The 20,865-nt window shown below is 43.7% G+C and overlaps 1 protein-coding gene across 2 annotated transcripts in view; it reads right to left on the bottom strand.

The window, feature by feature from the left end:
• The window catches only part of RBM27 (RNA binding motif protein 27), an 86,908-nt gene extending 75,642 nt beyond the window's left edge, over positions 1 to 11,266 (bottom strand). For both annotated transcript variants that reach the window (XM_021939834.2, XM_031666521.1), the window contains exon 1: positions 10,997 to 11,266. In XM_021939834.2, the coding sequence (XP_021795526.2) occupies positions 10,997 to 11,055 (59 nt within the window). In that variant the 5' untranslated portion in view covers positions 11,056 to 11,266. The remainder of the gene's footprint in view (positions 1 to 10,996) is intronic.
• Positions 11,267 to 20,865: the final 9,599 nt, after the last annotated feature.

Genomic DNA, 20,865 nt, shown 5'->3' with positions numbered 1-20,865 from the left:
CTCTACTAAAAAATACAAAAATCTAGCCGGGCGAGGTGGCGGGCGCCTGTAGTCCCAGCTACTCGGGAGGCTGAGGCAGGAGAATGGCGTAAACCTGGGAGGCGGAGCTTGCAGTGAGCTGAGATCCTGCCACTGCACTCCAGCCTGGGCGACAGAGGGAGACTCCGCCTCAAAAAAAAAAAAATCAACATGAATATACAGAAAAGTAAAATAGAGTAGAAAAGGTTAGACTCCAGGAGAAGAGAATGATCACAGATTCTAAACATTTGTTTAATGTGAGGAAACAAATGATTGTCAATAACTGACAGAAATCTGCACCAAATACAACAGCATGTTTACAGCCAAAGGAATAGGACCATTTAAATTTAACGGCTCCTAACATGTATCCATAAAGTACGCTCTTAAGAAAATTACAAGTCTAAAATAATAAGTCACACTAATTGAATAGTGAAACTTAAATACATTGGGGAGTTTTGTGCTTTAATTTTCTAGACCTTCATAATTATTCTTATTCTTTCACCCATTGATTCCTCACTATATAATCTCTAAAACACAGCCATGATAGTGTAGCTACAGTATCAATGCTAACTACTCAACAAGACTTCCAGAAGTATGTCACAAAAATCTGAGTACAACTAAGACTCTTGAGAATATAATACAAGTGCGGTATCCCCTCCCTTTCCTGAAAATTCATCACTTCCTTCTTCTCATACCCAGGAAAAGTACTTAAAATCTTTTAGCTACTTTATTTGGAACCAAAGCTTATGGGAATCCACTACTGCTTGACTATAAAAACAAGCATATTTGGGGATGAAAGAGATCGTAAAATTTGGGATCCACGACTATGCTAAATAAACATGTCTCTAGACAAAAAGGGACTTCTGTTATAACATGGAGATTAGAAAAGACAATAATACCCATTTTAAATTACCATTCTACTATAGATTTGTAAATCTGTAAAGATAAATTAAGTGATCCATTTAAGATCAGGCAGACAGCACATCTGTGGAACTAAAAATCAGCTGCAATTCCACACAAGTAAAATCTGTTTCACAAGCATGTCTTTTTCTAATGTATATCTGCAAGAAAAATTAACATATCTTAAGTATCAACCAACGGTTACCTTTTAAAGAATCAACAAAAGAAATTTTCTAAAGGTTAATGTTACTTACAAATAGGACTCCTTAAAATTCACACCTTGTATAATAACGTTTTAAGAACACATCTCAATTATCTTTTAAGTTATTTTAAAAAGTCAACAAATTTTTATCAGAGTAAGCTAATAGAAACATTGCCCTAAAAATGCCTCATCTGTAAAAATCTCAAATTTGTCTTTTTCCCCTTTTAATGAAATCTCTATTGCACGTATATTACACAACTGCTGAGCCAGTACATAAGCTTCACAGAAAATTTCAGACATACAATCATAAAATCAAAGAGTAAGGTCCTATATCTTTGGCCCCAAGCCAAAAAACACTACTGAAAAACCATTATCATTTACTGGCTTTAGGAAAAAAGCCAAGACTACCTAGACCTTTTCCACTTTCAGAAAAATTTACATGTTTCTGAATATGGATCTAATTTTAAGTTCCATCTTAATGTGCTCTTTCTTTCAGAGGTGAAATAGCTAATACATGTGCTTCTGAGCCACAGGTAAAAAAAATTGTATCTCCTGATCTCAATGTGTATGAACAGTCATTAAAAATATCCATATTCTCGGTGGGGCGTGGTGGCTCATGCCTGTAATCCCAACACTTTGGGAGGCTGAGGCAAGTGGATCACCTGAGGTCGGGAGTTCAAGACCAGCCTGACCAACATGGAGAAACCCCATCTCTACTAAAAATACAAAATTAGCTGGGTGTGGTAGTACATGCCTGTAATCCCAGCTACTCGGGAGGCTGAGGCAGAAGAATCGCTTGAACCCGGGAGGCAGTGGTTGCGGTGAGCTGAGATTGCGCCATTGCATTCCAGCCTCGGCAACAAAAGCGAAACTCCATCTCAAAAAAAAAAAAAAAAAAAAAATCCATATTCTCTGACCAGTAGTTACACTTATGAGAAACCAGACTAAGGAAATAAAGGCAAATATAGAAAATACTACTGGCACCTAAAGCTACACACACATAAAATGTATTTATTATATAAAAACAGCATTACTTTTTAACAAAAAAAATAGTGCCAAGGTAACCATTCTCTTATTGTTGGATGTTTGTGAAATATTAGACATCCAAAGTGATGGTTATTAGCTGCGCATGGTGGTAGGCGCTTGTAATCCCAGCTACTCAGGAGGCTGAGGCAGGAGTATCGCTTGAATCCATCCAGGAGACAGAGGTTGCAGTGAACTGAGATCATGCCACTGCACTCCAGACTGAGCAACAAAGCAAGACTCCATCTCAAAAAATATATATGTAATATAAAATACAATATAATAAACAAATGTTTTTTTAAAAAATTATGGCTATGGCCAGGCACAGTGGCTCATGCCTGTAATCCCAGCACTTCAGGAGGCTGAGGTGGGAGGATAGCTTCAGCTCAGGAGTTCAAGACCAGTCTGGGCAACATAGTGAGACCCCCATCTCTAAAAAAACAAAACTAAAAAATTAGCCTGGTGTGGCGGCATGCGCCTATAGTCCCAGCTACTTACGAGGCTGAAGCGGGAGGACTGTACGATCCTGGAAGGCTGAGGCTACAGTGAGCTATGACCATGCCACTGGATCCTGGAAGGTTGAGGCTACAGTGAGCTATGACCACATCACTGCACTCCAGCCTGGGTGACAGAGCAAAACCCTGTCTTGATAAAAAACAAGGGCCGGCCGGGCGCGGTGGCTCACGCCTGTAATCCCAGCACTTTGGGAGGCCGAGGCGGGCGGATCCTGAGGTCAGGAGATCGAGACCATCCTGGCTAACACGGTGAAACTCCGTCTCTACTAAAAATGCAAAAAATTAGCCGGGCGAGGCGGCGGGCGCCTGTAGTCCCAGCTACTCGGGAGGCTGAGGCAGGAGAATGGCGTGAACCCGGGAGGCAGAGCTTGCAGTGAGCCGAGATCGCGCCACTGCACTCCAGCCTGGGCGACTAAGCGAGACTCTGTCTCAAAAAAAAAAAAAAAAAAAAAAAAGGGCCGGGCGGGGTGGCTAACGCCTGTAATCCCAGCACTTTGGGAGGCCGAGGCAGGCAGATCATGAGGTCAAGAGTTCGAGACCAGCCTGGCCAACATGGTGAAAGCCCGTCTCTACTAAGAATGCAAAAATTAGCCAGGCGTGGCGGCACATGCCTGTAATCCCAGTTACTTGGGAGGCTGAGGCAGGAGAATCGCTTGAAACCGGGAGGAAGAGGTTGTAGTGAGTCGCGATCACACCACTGCACTCCAGCCTGGGCGACAGAGCAAGACTCCACCTCAGGGGTGGGGGGAATAACAAAAAACAAAAAAACCAAAGTGACGGTTATAAAAGCAACATATACATGTGAAAAATGCTTCTAATGTAATGTCAAAGAAATCAGAATTTTACAATGAGTTTGACTGTAGCTATATAAAAATTTATACACAGAAGAGAAACTGAAAATAAATACTAATAATTTTGTTTTCTCTATTTTCTATACTGTCATAATGCAATAATACTTTTATTTTTATTTTAAAAGAATGAAAGTAAATTTTTTAAAACAGTCTGACTCTGAGATCTGTGTTCAGATTATTCCTTTGATAAGACCATACTGGGCCAGGCCCGGGGGCTCACACCTGTAATCCCAGGGGCGGATCACCTGAGGTCAGGAGTTCGCGACTAGCCTGACCAATATGAAGAAACCTCGTCTCTACTAAAAATACAAAATTAGCCAGGCGTGGTGGCGCATGCCTGTAATCCCAGCTACTCAGGAGGCTGAGGCAGGAGAATCGCTTGAACCCAGGTGGCGGAGGTTGCAGTGAGCCGAGATCGTGCCATTGCACTCCAGTCTGGGCAACAAGAGCAAAACTCCTCTCAAAAGAAAAAAAAAAAAAAAGACAAGACCATACTGGACAAAGTAAGTAAAAATGGAGTTGACTTTCACATTTGTTAATACCTATTAAAGATATACATGTATTGGTACTTTCAAATGAAAACTTTCTGTCTTAGTCTGTTTGGGCTACTATAACAGAATACCTTAGACTAGGCAATTTAGTATTTATTTATTTTTTGAGACAGGGTCTCATTCTGTTACCCAGGATGGAGTACAGTGGCATGATCATGGCTCACTGCAGCCTCAACGTCCCAGGCTCAAGTGATCCTCCCACCTTAGCCTCCCAAGTAGGTGGGACTACAAGCCTGCACCACCATGCCCGACTAAGGCTATTTTTTTTACTTTTTTGTAAAGGCAGAGTTTTGCCCCGTTGTCCAGGCTGGTCTCGAACTCCTGGACTCAAGTGATCCACCCACCTCAGCCTCCCAAAGTGCTGGGATGACAGGCATGAGCCCACAGTTCCTAGCCAACTAGGTAATTTATAAACAGAAATGTGTTGCTCACAATTCTGCAGGCTGGGAAGTTCAAGATTAAAGCATCAGCAAACTTGGAGTCTAGTGAGGGCCCATTCCTCATAGATGGTACCTTCTATGTCCTCTCATGGTAACAAGCAGGCTCCTTACTTTTTTTTTTTTTTTGAGATGTCCAACATGAATTTTGGGGGGACAACAACATTCAGACCATAGTACTTTCATCTTCCTTTTAAGTAATTAGGGGCTTTCATGAATGAACATGATGTGGAAGAAATAACCCTAGGTTTATTTGGGAGGAAAACATATACATACATTCATCAGTTGCAAATACCATTTGGGTATTTGGACGATAGCTCCTGGTATAGTAACCACCAGCTAAACATATGCACAAAATTAGACTACTAAAAACTTCTTTCTTTTCTAATTGTCAATTACCTATATATACATATGAGAATGTTCATTCATTTAAACATATACTGAATGTTTACTAAGTGCCAAGCATATTGCTTGGTAATGGAATTACTCTGAACAAAACAGACCTTGCCCTGCACTCCCATGGCCAAGAGGTAGACATGCAAACAAATAATTACAGTACAAAATAACAAATTGTATAAAAAGATATTAATAAGGAAGTAAGTAGCAACATTGTGAGAGGATAAGAGAAGACAGTGGCAAGAAACATAGGGCTATAAAAGCAACTTCTGGCTTCTAGCCTATAGTTATCGGGCCAGGAAGGATGAAGTCAGACATCTTTAAAAGGCAGACCAAAGGACATAAGAATAAATACATTCTTAAGTTAGTGGACTAAAACTTGCCAAGAAGTCTTCTGGCCAAAGTTCTTTTCTATGAAATCGTGAATGGTATCCTTAAGTCCTACAGCACTTTAGAGGCACACTAACTCTCTGAAGCCACTAAGTACACTTAGAAAATTACCAATTCTTCCCAAACTTAAGAATATACCTCAAAATACTTATTTAACCCATAGTTTATTTACCAGGTGGTCAGGTCTAACAATTGCTAGATGATTATTTTTCCTCCCATTTGGGCAACTGCAGAGATTACCATCCAGAGTTCAATTTGATAAGGACTGCCAACATAAAGCAACATGTAAACTCTAGAGTTCAACCAAAGTATACGCATCATGATCACTGAACCCATAAATGTGAACCAATGAAATAAACTTATTCTATTAACCTTATTGCTGCCTTTTCTATCACACTCCAAGCTGACAACATATTCAGTCTCCTAGTGCACTTTAAAAGACACTGATATGGCCAGAACTCACAAAAACCGCACATCAAGTCTATGACTTTGACTAGCAGTTCCTGTTGCTACCTATAGCACCTGCAATGAGACTCTAGATCTGCCTTGTAATAGACTGATTATTATTATTTAAGTGGCAGTGGTGTTTAACAGTAATAAGCAAAATACTTTTGCAGACAGTTTCACGTATTTTCATATTCCAAAAACCATAAAATGTTGTTTATATTTATAGAATGATTCAAAGGTACACAAACCACTTAGTCTACATTTTTAATACTCATAACAGACTTGGTGAAGTAGGTAAAAGGCAAATAAAATTTAATTCTGTTTAACAGAAAAAGGTAGACAATTTCTTCTGTCACAGAGTGAATCAGAAATAGATATGGAACTAGAAATTAAATGCCCTGATTCATACGTCTATTAAAGTAAGATAGACAGATGCAAATTGTCCAAAGAGTTTACAAATTCCACCATGCTTTTTAAAACATACACCAAGAGAAAGTTTTACACTAAGCCAAACAAGCAGCAGTGAATAATACATATTTATACATTTTATATAATATAAATAAAACATTCCCCATTAAATACAACATGTTTTGATAGAAATGCAGGTTACTGAAAAATGCTTGCCTGATCTTTTTTTAAACTTGCAGAAATTTATTTAGTGATGCACTTATCTCCTGAATTTAGTAGAACCGTACTTTAAAGGGGTTCACATACTTACAATGAGCAGTTATTTCTGACAGAAAGAAACCATGACATCTCTAAATTGTGCATGATCCCTACACAGTCTCTATGACTGGGATATCTAGGATATTTTGAAAGTGAGGAAAGATGAAGGCCCCAAACAAGAACTGAGTCTAGTTTATTCATACAGCTGTAGGGAAAGAGAGAAACTTCTTGACTGAGATATTGGTTTCCCTCCCTTTTACTGCACTGCCAACAAAAATGGTGGTACTAGTTTATTCCAGCCAGTTAAGGTGTCGTTTCTTCCTGTCTCCCTCCTGTCTTTCCTCTAATAAAAGTAATAGATGTGTTTGCTACCTACAAAGGGAATGGAAGATGACAGTTATAAGCTCTACTAGCCCATGACATTACTAACTAGTCCATAGGGAATAATCAACTGTAAACTAGATTGGTTTAGAAATACCTCCTGTTAGGCCGGGTGCGGCAGCTCATGCCTGTAATCCCAGCACTTTGGGAGCCGGGTCACCTGAGGTCAGGAGTTCAAGACCAGCCTGACCAACACGGTGAAACCCCATCTCTACCAAAAATACAAAAATTAGCCAGGCAAGGTGATGCATGCCTGTAATCCCAGATACTTGGGAGGTTGAGGCAGGAGAATTGCTTGAACCCCGGAGACGGAGGCTGCAGTGAGCCAAGATCGTGCCACTGCACTCCAGCCTCAGCAACCGAGACTCTGTCTTGAAAAAAAAAAAAAAAAAAAAAGAAATACCTCCTGTTATATGCATATGTTTCACTAGGGACAAACTGTAACATTTTAAAAATCCCCCAGGAATTGGAAGTTTTTATAAATTTAATTTACTGTAAACTAAGTTAAATAAGAAAATGTGATAGAAAATCATGTGCACACAGGCCGGGCGCAGTGGCTCATGCCTGTAATCCCAGCGCTTTGGGAGGCCGAGGCAGACGGATCACAAGGTCAGGAGTTCAAAACCAGCCTGGCCAACATAGTGAAACCCCCTCTCTACTAAAAAACACAAAAAATTAGCCAGGCATGGTGGCGGGCACCTGTAATCCCAGCTACTCAGGAGGCTGAAGCAGGAGAATCACTTGAACCCGGCAGGCGGAGGTTGCAGTGAGCGCCACCGCACTCCAGCCTGGGCGACAGTGTGAGACTCCATCTCAAAAACAAAAGCAAAAGGAAAAAAAAAAAAAAATCATGTGCACAGCTATAGTTTTGATTCCAACCTACCCAGTGCAACTATACTATCTCAAAGCCTAGCAACTGCTCTGAAATGCAATGTTGTAGCAACATGCCAATCTGCCATGAAAATTTTCTTGAATCTGGAATATGCAAAAAAGTAAATTTACAAACACAGCCCACTTTAGCATATCATTTATTACATTTTAGGATATCTAAACAAACAAAAAATCTCCCATGATGACATACTAAGGATAAAAATATACATAGTATCTGCATTTACTTTATTATTATTAATATCTCCATTCAAAACCGTTACTTAGGCGAGTTAAAAGTAAGTATTTTAGGCCAGGTGCAGCGGCTCATGCCTGTAATCCCAGCATTCTGGGAGGCTGAGGCGGGTGGATCACCTGAGGTCAAGAACTGGAGACCAACCTGGCCAACACGGTGAAACCCCCATCTCTACTAAAAATACAAAAAACTACCCGGGCATGGTGGCAAGTGCCTGTAAGCCCAGCTACCAGTGAGGCTGGGGTAGGAGAATCGCTTGAACCCAGGAGGCAGAGGTTGCAGTGACCTGAGATTGCACCACCAAACTCCAGCCTGGGCAACAAAAGCGAAAGGCCATCTCAAATAAACAAACAAACAAATAAATAAATAAATATTTTAGCCTTTTTTTTACCCTAAATAACAAAAATTAAAAAAAAAAATAAGCATGTGAACTTTAAGTTGAATATATAACTCAAAAGGAGAAACTAAACTCAAGTAATCATTTTGAAAGATAATTTTTACTCATGAAAATTACAGAATGATCATACTTATGAGTCTAAGTAGCTTTAGAAAAAAAAAAAAAAGCCTAAGCAAGATGAAGCTCCCACCCAGACTAACTTTCAACATTAAGGGGGGAAAAAAAAAACCAAAAAGCACTACTCAGAGTAAAACATCTTAGGGAGCTTTAAAAAAAAAAAAAAAGAAAGAAAAGAAAAAGCAAGTAACTACAAGGCTAAAAGTTGTTACCTTCTATCCAAGACATAAAATGTATGTTTAATACTTCTTAAAAGGATATCTACTAACAAAATTAAACTTGTATGGAAAGTAGGTTTTTTTTTTAAAGGCATCAGAGCAGCAGGAATACAAAATAAAGAGATGTATTTTTTCTTTTTTAATCTTAACATGAATAATACTTTTCTTATTTTTATTATTTTGAGATGGAGTCTGGCTCTGTCGCCCAGGCTGGAGTGCAGTGGCACCATCTCGGATCACTGAAACCTACGCCTCCTGGGATTCAAGTGATTCTTCTGCCTCAGCCTCCCCAGTAGCTGGGACTACAGACACGCCCCACCACGCCCGGCTAATTTTTACATTTTCTGTAGACACGGAGTTTCCCCATATTGGCCAGGCTGGTCTCGAACTCCTGACCTCATCATCCGCCCACCCGGGTTTCCCAAAGTATTGGGATTAGAGGCGTGAGCCACTGTGCCCGGCCACATGAAGAACACTTTAAACATAAAGATATTTTTCTTTTTTCAAGCTTTTCCCATATACGGTCAATTTCACTACATTCATTTTATTTCCCACCTTCACCACAAACCATTTCCATCTTTGTGCCCAAAACTTCATTGTAGGGGTGAAAAAACCCCTATTCAAGAGACCTATATTCTTCTAAAAAACCTTCGAATGTGTTCAGAAGTCATTTTCACTGAAAGATTAACAGGGAAGTAGCTTGACACTGTTCCCCAAAAGCTCCTTTATCATGCCTCCACACCTCCCAAACTACTCCCTATCTTCACCTCTGAAAAACACTCAATTTTCCACTAATGCAGTCTGACCTAATGAATCGAAGCCTGCACATCTCTTCTTCTATCCCTTTCTTTCACGCAGAAAGCCCTAACCTTCAATAAGAGAATAAGCAGAAGCAAGGAGGAGGCAGAACATTATCCTTTCCTTTCCAGTAACTAGCCATACCCCATTCCCCCAAATAAACACTCCACAACCCTAGCCTTTAAAATGGTTATCAAACATGGCCAGGTCCAGTGGCTCACGCCTGTAATCCCAGCACTTTGGAAGGCCAAGGCGAGCGGATCACCTGAGGTCAGGAGTTCGAGACCACCCTGGCCAACATGTCTCTACTAAAAACACAAAAAATTAGCTGGGCGTGCTGGCGCGCGCCTGTAGTCCCAGCTACTCGGGAGGCTGAGGCAGAAGAATCGCTTGAACCCGGGAGGTGGAGGTTGCAGTGAGCCGAGATCGAGCCACTGAACTCCAGCCTAGGAAACAGAGTGAGGCATTGTTTCGAAAAAAAAGGTTATAAAACAAACAAAATGTTGATACCTCTATTACCTCTTTCAAGCCTCCCAAGAACATTTCTACTAACACTACCCAAAATATTTTTAAAAGACCGGTCTCATTCTTTTGAGTCCCTCATCCTACACCCCAATTATCTTCAGGTGTCCTCTCAATCTTACAAAAACACTTACAAAACTATCCTCTCAATGGCACAAGAATATTTACAAATCTCTTATTCTTTCTACCGCTCCTTTTATTCCTCCAACACCTGTATCTAAAAATCCCTATATGCTGTTAGGTACACTCCCCCACCAATAAATGCTGCATACCAGTGTAGCCCTTTCAACCCTCAACTAAACTTACAAAAACCTATTTTTTCCAACCTTCATGTTTCTAAAAGTCATCAGTTCCCCTAGCACTATCGAGTCCTCAGTAATACTTTAAAATCCCTTAATATCTTTGCTACCACACTTATCACCTCCCCAATAATTTCTAAAACCCTTCAAATGCCACACATCCTTTCCATCTACTCCACAGTATTTTTCAAATCCTTCAATATTCTTGATCCCTTAGAACTCACCAATAATCGCTATATCGTTTCAATGTCCCTGCTATCCGCTTCTGCCCTCATATTTCGAAAATGCCCTCGATATTTTGCTTGTAGACCTTTCAGTCCCAGAATAATAATGTTTATCAAACCCTTGATGATATTCTGCTATTCCCTTCGACATCCCAACATTCACATTTCAAAAATTCCTCAAGAGCCCTGCTACCCCTCTCTCAGTTCTCAAACAGCAATGTTTTAAATTCCCTTACTGCTCCTGCTACCCCTTCCAACACCCCGATATTTGCGTTTGAAAAGCCCTCGCTGTCCTTGCCTGCCCCCCCCCAGTCCCACATCCACGGTGCCTCTCCGTCCCCAGCGCTCCTCTTCCACCCTCAGCCCCACCACAATGGTGATAGTACTACAGGGAAGGCGTCGCCGGGACCTCCCGGCCGCGGCCCCTCAGCGCCGCCCCCCACGCCGCCTCCCCTCCCCCACGCCCCCGCGGGCCCCCAACGCCCACGTTCGCCGGCCCCGGCCCAGCCCGGCTCACTCACATCGGCTCCAGTAACTTGGCCAGCCAGGACTTGAGGGCATCCACATCCTCTATGAGCATGGTGCAGGGAAGGCGGGCTCGGCCGCCGCTCTTCTTCAGGCCTGCCGTGGGTCTCCACTACGCCGCCTCCTCACGTTCCCTTCACAGCTCCCGGTGCCCCAGCCCACCGGGCATCTTAGGAGACTTCAACCTACTCCCCCGGCCGGGGCCTAACAGGAACTAACCCAAGAGCCCTCACTCAACCTAGCCCGAAGGTTGAGGTGGGCGGGAGACAGTGCCGAGTGGCAGGCCTAAGAACCAATAAGAGAGAGAGGGCCCTGAGGGCAAGACCAATGAAAAGGCTCGCTCGCCCCGCCGGCAGGCCGTACCCAGTCAGGGAGGAGAGATATAGCAAGGTAGGTGGAGAGCTTACGTGAACTCCTGGTGCAAGATGGTATCTTGGAAAAGGTGCTTTGCCTCTTAAAGGGGCAGCGGCGCCTTTTTTTGACCACGCCGCCGCCCGCCGCGGAATACTGGTGTCTGCTGCTGGGAGTGCCTGGGGGAACCCGGCGAGCCCCTCAGCCTGGTTCCTTCCTCCCGTTTTTCCTGGAAACACACACTCGTGTCCCGAAATGACTCAGCTGTAGTAAATCTGCAACACAACGTGCAATACGTTCACGTTCGACACATTGCACAGAATGCAAAATTTTACTTTTTTTCTTTACACACTCATGTTGATCGGCACTCACGTTTGTATTTTTTGCTGCTCTGCTTTAATTACGCAGAATGTTTCTGACAGCCATGCCTTGGAATCCAGTAATCGTCATTTTTAAAACGTGGCGCACGGATGTAAAAGGCTGAGGCCATTTCAATTTTGCTAGTATTATTAATACATGTTGCTTTATTTAGAAAGAAAAACGACTCCAATAGTTTGGTTCTAATTATCTTTTCATTGCATATCTAAAATTCAGTGGTTGGGGGACGGGTAGGGAGAATTTTAATCAGCAAAGAAGGATTAAAAAAATAATTTTAAAGAAAAATTAGACACTACCGATATAGTCAACTTAACTTTCTAGTAGGTGAGAAATTCCTTCTGGAGTTTTGAAATCACTGATTTAGCACTGATGTTAAAATGCTTACCCAATAACATATACTGAGTCCCTGCAATTGCCAGCACTGAGTAAGGCACTGGGAGTCCAGTGGTGAGCAAAACGGAGCTTCTCCTCTTAAGAAGATGAACAGTTTTATGGGGTTATGCATGTAATAACATTTTGAAAAATACCTAATGAGCACACACCTCATATAAAAGAAATGGATCAACCTCAAATAAACAGACATACCATATATATACAGAACAGGTAGAGGCACACTTCTGCAAAGGATCAGACACTAAATATTTTTGGTTTTGTGAGCCTTGAGGTATCTATGGCAACTACCCAACATACAATGTCTTGGCATAAAATTAAACATGGACAGTATGTAAATAGAATGATTGTGGCTGTATTACAAAAATTTATAAAAATTATATAAAATTTTAAATTTATATAATTTTCACATACCATTTTTTTCACCATTTAAAAATGTAGGCCGGGCCGGGCGGCGGTACCTCACGCCTGTAATCCCAGCATTTTGGGAGGTCAAGGCGGGTGGATCACCTAGAGTCAGGAGTTCGAGACCAACCTGACCAACATGGTGAAACCGGTCTCTACTAAAAATACAAAATTAGCCAGACATGGTGGCGCACGTCTGTAATCCCAGCTACTCGGGAGACGGAGGCAGGAGAAACGCTTGAACCTGGGAGGCAGAGGTTGCAGTGAGCCAAGATCGCGACAAGAGCGAAACTCCATCTGAAAAAAAAAAAAAAAAAAAAAGCGGGGCGGGGAGGCCGGCGCGCAGTGACTCATGCCTGTAATCCCAACATTTTGGGAGGCCAAGGCGAGTGGATCACCTGAGGTCAGGAGTTCAAGACGAGCTTGGCCAATATGGTGAAACCCCGTCTCTAGTGAAGACACAAAAATTAACCAGGTGTGGGACGGTTGTGGGCCGGGCGCAGTGGCTCACGCCTGTAATCCCAGCGCTTTGGGAGGCCAAGGCAGGCAGATCACGCCAACATAGTGAAATCCCGCCTCTACTAAAAATACAAAAAATTAGCTGGGTATGGTGGCGGGCGCCTGTAATCAATCCCAGCTACTCGGGAGGCTGAGGCAGGAGAACCACTTGAACCCGGGCGGCAGGGGTTGGAGTGAGCCAAGATCGAGCCACTGCACTCCAGCTCTGGTGACAGAGGGAGACTCCGTCTCAAAAAAAAAAAAAAAAAGATTATGGCTGGGCGCGGTGGCTCACGCCTGTAATCCCTGCACTTTGGGAAGTCGAGGCAGGCGGATCATGAGGTAAGGAGATCGAGACCAGCCTGGCCAACATGGTGAAACCCCGTCTCTACTAAAAATACAAAAATTAGCCGGGCGTGGTGGCACATGCCTGTAGTCACAGCTACTCAGAAGGCTGAGGCAGGAGAATCACTTGAACCCAGGAGCCAAGATCGGGCCACTGCACTCCAGCCTCAGCGACACAGCGAGACTCTGTCTCAAAAACAAACAAACAAAAAATTAGCCGGCCGTGGTGGCACACGCCTGTAATCCCAACTACTTGGGAGTCTGAGGCAGGAGAATTGATTGAACTGGAGAGGTAGAGGTGGCAGTGAGCTGAGATCATATTACTGCCCTCCAGCCTGGGCAAAAGAGCAAGACCCTGTCTCAAATAAATAAATTAATTAATTTAATTTAATTTAATACAAACAAAAATGTAAAGGCCATTGTAACCTCACAGGTGTACAAAGCAGATGCCAGCAGGGTTTAGTTTGCTGGCCCCAGTATATAAATCCCTTACATAGAGTAGTAAAATCAGAGGTGCACTTAAAACTCATCTAATGAAACTCTCTCACCAAACCCCTCCTCACAACTTTGCAAATGAAGGAAAAGGCCCAGAAAGGCAAGTGATTTACTCAGAATTACACCTCTGTGGAGTAGAAGTAGCATCCAGAAGTTCTGACAGCAAGCCAAGAGCTTTCTCACTTGCAACTCTTGCCTCTTCTTTTCTCTCTCCTCTTCCCCCTCCTTTTTTTAAGTTTATCCACATTTTCCCTTCACTTCGAACAGCTACAGAAGTTAGCTAGGTGTGGTGGCACATGCCTGTAATCTCAGCTACTTGGGAGACTGAGGCATGAGAATTGCTTTAACCTAGGAAACAGAGGTTGCAGTAAACCGAGATCAAGCCACTGCACTCCAACCTGGGTGACAGAGTGAGACTGCTGGAAAAAAAAAAAAAAAAAAGAAACAAAAACTAGCTCCCGCCTTTGATCTCTTGCTCGGGGGAAAGCTAGTCATCATGTTTCAAGACATTCTAGCAGCCCTATGGAGAGGCCCACATTGAGAGGAACTGAAACAACTGAGACCCCTTCCCAACCCAGGGAGAGTGAGTGTGGTTATGAAAGTGCAACATGAGGGACACTTTTGGTGTTGGAACTGTTTTGATTCTTGACTGTGATGGTGGATGCAGGAACTACAGGATGGTAAACTGAATAGAACTAAACATATATAAAGTCAAGTTGATGGCTGGGTCAAAAAAAAGAAAAAATAGAACTAAACTTACATACATATGCACAGAAGAAGGGACCTCAAAAAGTTCATGGAAAAGGGCAATTAAAAGAAAAATAAGGCCAGGCACGGTGGCTCACGCCTATAATTCCAGCACTTTGGGAGGCTGAGGCAGGTGGATCACGAGGTCAAGACATGGAGACCTGGGCCGGGCGCGGTGGCTCAAGCCTGTAATCCCAGCACTTTGGGAGGCTGAGACGGGCGGATCACGAGGTCAGGAGATCGAGACCATCCTGGCTATCCCGGTGAAACCCCGTCTCTACTAAAAAATACAAAAAACTAGCCGGGCGAAGTGGCGGGCGCCTGTAGTTCCAGCTACTGGGGAGGCTGAGGCAGGAGAATGGCGGGAACCCGGGAGGCGGAGCTTGCAGTGAGCTGAGTTCTGGCCACAGCACTCCAGCCTGGGCAACAGAGGGAGACTCCGTCTCAAAAAAAAAAAAAGACATCCAGACCATCCTGGCTAACACGTTGAAACCCCGTCTCTACTAAAAATACATACACACACACAAAATTAGCAGGGTGTGGCAGCGTGCGCTGGTAGTCCCAGCTGCTGGGGAGGCTGAGGCAGGAGAATGGCACGAACCCGGGAGGCAGAGGTTGCATTGAGCAGAGATCGCGCCACTGCACTCCAGTCTGGGTGACAGAGCAAGACTCAGTCTCAAAAAAAAAAAAAAAAAGAAAGAAAGAAAGAAAAGAAAAGAAAAGAAAAAAAGAAAAAGAAAAACCACAAACTTTATTTCTCAACATAAGCTTTATCAAGTTCCAGACACATTGAGAACACACAAGTGATATCACACAAAAGATACTGGGCATTTAGTTCATCCCTAAAGAACTGAGAGTCCTGGGAATTTAGCCATGTCAATGCAGTCTTTTTTTACATTAAGAAGTGAAGAAAAATGGGGGCCCTTTACATATTTTTTAAACATTAGGAAACAAAAAGAAGGCAGAAGGAGCTAAATTAGGACCACAGGGTAGCTACCTAAGTTTTTTTTGTTTTTTTTTTTTTGTTTTTTTGGTTTTTTTTTTTGAGACAGGGTCTTGCTTTGTCTCCCAGGCTGGAGTGCAGTGGTGCAACCTCACCTCACTGCAAACTCCACCTCCTGGGTTCATGCCATTCTCCTGCCTCAACCTCCCTAGTAGCTGGGACTACAGGCGCCCACCACCATGTCCGGCTAATTTTTTGTATTTTTAGTAGAGACAGAGTTTCAACGTGTTAGCCAGGATGGTCTCGATGTCCTGACCTCGTGATCCGCCCTCCTCAGCCTCCCAAAGTGCTAGGATTACAGGTATGAGCCACCACACCTGGCTGTTTGATGAGATTAATGAGCAGGACCATTGCCAAGATGGAGAAGGAATCTCTGGTGTAACTTTCACAGATGTGTTTCTGCTGAAGCTTCAGCTAATTTTCTGAAAACACTCTCATAATAAGCATATGTTATCATTCTTTAGCCCTTGAGCAAAATGCCTTGAACATCCAAAAAAAACTGTTGCCGTGACCTCTGCTGCTGACCAGTCTGCTTTTGTTTTGACTAGCCCACTGCTATTTCTTGGTAGCTATTGTTTTGATTGTGTTTTGTCTTCGGGATTGTACTCCTAAAGCCCTGTTTCATCTCCTGTTACAATTCTTTGAAGAAATGCTTCAGGATTGTGATCTCACTTCAAAATTTCCAATGAAAGCTACTCTTGTCTGCAGCTGATCTGGTTGCAGCAGTTTTGGCACCCATTTAGTGGAAAGTTTGCTCAACTTTAATTTCCAGTTAGAATTGTGTAAGTGGAACCAGTTGAAATGTCTATGGTGTTGGCCACAGTTTCTGCTGTAAATTGTTGCTCCTCTTCCATTAGGGCACAAACAAGATTAATTTTTTTTTTTTTTTGAGACAGAGTCTCGCTCTGTCGCCCAGGCTGGAGTGCAGTGGCCAGATCTCAGCTCACTGCAATCTCTGCCTTCCGGGTTTACGCCATTCTCCTGCCTCAGCCTCCTGAGTAGCCGGGACTACAGGTGCGCGCCACCTCACCCGGCTAGTTTTTTGTATTTTTTTTTTTTTTTGTAGAGATGGGGTTTCACCGTGTTAGCCAGGATGGTCTCGATCTCCTGACCTCGTGATCTGCCCGTCTTGGCCTCCCAAGGTGCTGGGATTATAGGCTTGAGCCACCGCGCCCGGCCTTTTTTTTTTTTTTTTTTTTTTTTTTTTTTTTTTTTAGCAAATTGATGTGGATGATCTGCAGCTGTGGAGTTCATAGTCCACACTCTCTTGTCCCTTCTTATAACAAGCTATCCCTTTGTAAACTGCTGATTTATTTGGGAGCAATGTTCCCATGAGGTTTTTGTAAAGCATGAATAATTTACATTATTCCACCCAAGCTTCACAAAAAGTTTGATGTTTGCTCTTTCTTCAATTTTAGCAGAATTCATGTTGCTTTAATAGGGGCCCTTTTCAAACTGATGTCTTATCCCTCTTAGGGCCTCAAACTAGATCCTGTTTAGAAATGTTATAACAAGTTAGTATGAGTTTATTTTGTTAAAAAAATTTGAAATCCATGCATAGTGTTTTCATACTACACATTTTCCATAAACTTTTTGAAGACTTCGTGTGTGTGTGTGTGTCTTCTAAAGGCTTATGTGCAGACACACACACACACACACACACAAATGAACAAAAAACATGTATCAATGTCAATATTCTGGTCTTCAAATTATACTACAGTTTTGCAAAAAGTTACCATTGGCTGGGTGTGATGGCAGGTGCCTGTGATTCCAGCTACTCAGGAAGCTGAGGTAGGAGGATCTCTTGAGTCCAGGAATTTGAGACCAGCCTGGCCAACAGAGCAAAACTTTGTGTCAAAAAAATAAATGCTACCATTGGAGGAAACTGGGAAGAGTGTGTGAGGGTTCTTTCTATATTACATCTTACAATTGCATATGACTCTAGAAGTATCTCGATTTTTTAAAAAGTTGCTTCAAGGCTGGGCACAGTGGCTTACGCCTGTAATCCCAGCACTTTGCAAGGCTGAGGCAGGCAGATCACTTGAGATCAGGAGTTTGAGACCAGCCTGGCCAACATGGTGAAACCCTGTCTCTACTAAAAATACAAAAATAAGCTGGGCATGGTGGCACACGCCTGTAGTCCCCGCTACTTGGGAGGCTGAGGCAGGAGAATTGCTTGAACCTGGGAGGCAGAGGTTGCAGTGAGCCAATATCACACCACTGCACTCCAGCCTGGACAACAGAGCAAGACTCTGTCGGGGGAAAAAAAGAATCAGAATGTTGCTTCAAGCCAAGCATGGTGGCTCATGCTTAAAATCCAAGCAATTTGGGTGGCTGAGTGGAAAGATCACTTGAGCCCAGGAGTTCAAGACCAGCCTAGGCAACATGGTGAGACCCTGTCTCTACAAAAAATGAGGCGGGAGAATTGCCCAGGAGGTCGAGGCTGCAGTGAGCCATCTTTATGCCACTGTATTCTGGCTTGGGTGACAGAGAAAGAACCTGCCTTATATAAATAAATAAATACAAAATTGCTTCGCACGACCACAGTGGCTCGAGTCTGTAATCCCAGCACTTTGGGAGGCTAAGGCAAGAGGATCTCTTGAGCCTAGGAGTTCAAGACCAACCTGGGCAAGATAGTGAGACCCCGTCTCTACAAAAAATTTAAAAATTTGCCAGGTATGGTGGCGAATGCCTGCAGTCCCAGCTACTCAGGAGGCTGAGGTGAAAGCATCACTTAAGGCGGGAGGTCATAGATGCTGTGAGCTGAGATCGTGCCACTGCGCTTCAGCCTGAGTGACAGAGTGAGACCCTGTAAGACAAAAATATTGCTTCACATGTTAAGAGCAGTGTCACCAGGGAGAAAAGATTGAGAACAGCATCTTTGGGTGTGTGGTTACTGGAAATAGTCCTTGCCCCAATTCCCCAAGATCTTTATGTGTTCCCATTGGACCTGTGTGGAGACCCAGATCTGACGTCCTTGCAGATTAGATAAGCATCCAGGAGAAATGTGGAAAGCTCCATGTCAGTAGTGACTGTTGGGGTTTTTTGGGCAGGGAAAGGGGGGGAATAGAAAACAGCAGTAGTGGACTGACAAGACTCTCATTCCATCTTGTTATCCCTCTGATGTTAGAAGAGTCCACTCTGGCCGGGCGCGGTGGCTCAAGCCTGTAATCCCAGCACTTTGGGAGGCTGAGACGGGCGGATCACAAGGTCAGGAGATCGAGACCATCCTGGCGAATACGGTGAAACCCCGTCTCTACTAAAAAATACAAAACACTAACCCGGTGAGGTGGCTGAGGCCTGTAGTCCCCAGCTACTCCTACGGGAGGCTGAGGCAGGAGGAATGGCGTGAACCCGGGGAGGCAGAGCTTGCAGTGAGCTGAGATCCGGCCACTGCACTCCAGCCCAGCCTGGGCAGGCAAAGACCCGTCTCAAAAAAAAGAAAGAGTCCTCTGATGTTTAAGTATCCACTCATCTTTGGATTAAATAAGCCCCTTGTGATTTAGACATATCAAATAAAAATAACTCCTCACGGGCGAGGCTGGTGGCTCGGCCTGAAATCCAACTTTGGGAGGCCGAGATGGGGGATCAGGAGGTCAGGAGTGGGACATCCCTGGCTAACATGGGTGAAACCCGTCTCTACTAAATACAAAAATAACCCGAGGCTGAGGTGGGGAGGCCTGTAGTCCAGCTACTCGGGAGGCTGAGGCGGAAGAATGGTGAACCGGGGAGGCCGGAGGAGCTGCAGTGAGCTGAGATCCGACCACTGCACTCCAGCCCTGGGCTACAGGCTGAACTCCGTCTCAAAAATAACTCATACCCCTGTGTGCCAGGCACTCTGCCATGCAACTTTACACAAATCAGCCTCTTTCAGTTCCTGCATTCAGCCTTCCTTACCTTCACGCAATATTGATTGAAAATCTATCATAAGTAGAACACTATTATAGGCCCCGGGGATACAGCAATGAAGAAAATAGGCATTCTGTCGGAGATCTATTTTAGTAGCAAGATAATAATGACAAATAAATAACAATATAATATGTCAGGTCTAATATTCTTAGAATGTATCCTAAGAAGGAAAATGAGGCAAAATGAGGAGATCGAGAGTTATAGGGAAGGTAAAAAGACTGAGCAGTGGCTTGAAGGTAGTGTATGTGTTAGCTGTGTAGATATCTGGGACAGGGGCTTTCCAGGGAAGTGTGAAGACCCTGAGGCAGGAGCCGACTTGGCACGTTTGAGAAAAGGAAAGAGGCAGTGGGGCTGGAGCAGAGTGAACCAGGAAGAAACCGATGGTAGATGAGTGAAAGAGGTAGTTAGAGGCCAGATCAAGAAGGACTGCGTCATGGTAAGGACTTCAGATTTTACTTGTTGGCCAGGTGCAGTGGCTCACATTTGTAATCCCTGTATTTTAGGAGGCCAAGGCAGAAGAATCACTTGAGTCCAGGAGTTTGAGACCAGCCTGAGCAACATAGCAGGACCCCATCTCTACAGAAAATGAAAAAAACTAACCAGGCATGGTGGTGCGTGCCTGTGGTCCCAGCTACTCAGGAGGTTGAAACAGAAGGATCACACCAGACTGGGAAGTCAAGGCTGCTGTGAGTTGTGATTGCGCCATGCCTAGCCTGGGTGATAGAGCAAGATCTTGTCTCAATAACAACAAAAAATTACTTCTGAGATTGGAAGACACTGAAGGGTTTTGTTTTTTGTTTTTTGAGACGGAGTCTCACCCCATCACCCAGACTGGAGTGCAATGGCGAAATCTCGGCTCACTGCAACCTCTGCCTCCCGGGTTCAAATAATTCTCCCGACTCAGTCTCCCGAGTAGCTGGGATTACAGGTGCCCACCACCATGCCTGGCTAATTTTTGTGTTTTTTTGGTTTTTTTTATTTTTATTTTTATTTAATTAATTAATTTATTTATTTATTTTTTGAGACAGAGTCTTGCTCTGTCACCAGACTGGAGTACAGTGGCCGGATCTCAGCTCACTGCAAGCTCCGCCTCCCGGGTTTACGCCATTCTCCTGCCTCAGCCTCCCGAGTAGCTGGAACTACAGGCGCCCGCCACCTCGCCCGGCTAGTTTTTTGTATTTTTAGTAGAGACGGGATTTCACCGTGTTAGCCAGGATGGTCTCGATCTCCTGACCTCGTGATCCGCCCGTCTCAGCCTCCCAAAGTGCTGGGATTACAGGCTTGAGCCACCGCGCCCGGCCTAAATTTTGTGTTTTTAGTAGAGATGGGTTTTCACCATGTTGG

The sequence above is a fragment of the Papio anubis genome, chromosome 5, assembly GCF_008728515.1.
Source record: "Papio anubis isolate 15944 chromosome 5, Panubis1.0, whole genome shotgun sequence".
Classification (NCBI taxonomy): Eukaryota; Metazoa; Chordata; class Mammalia; order Primates; family Cercopithecidae; genus Papio; species Papio anubis.
The sequence above is the reverse complement of the archived record's forward strand: the minus strand, read 5'-3'. Positions and strand labels throughout refer to the sequence as shown.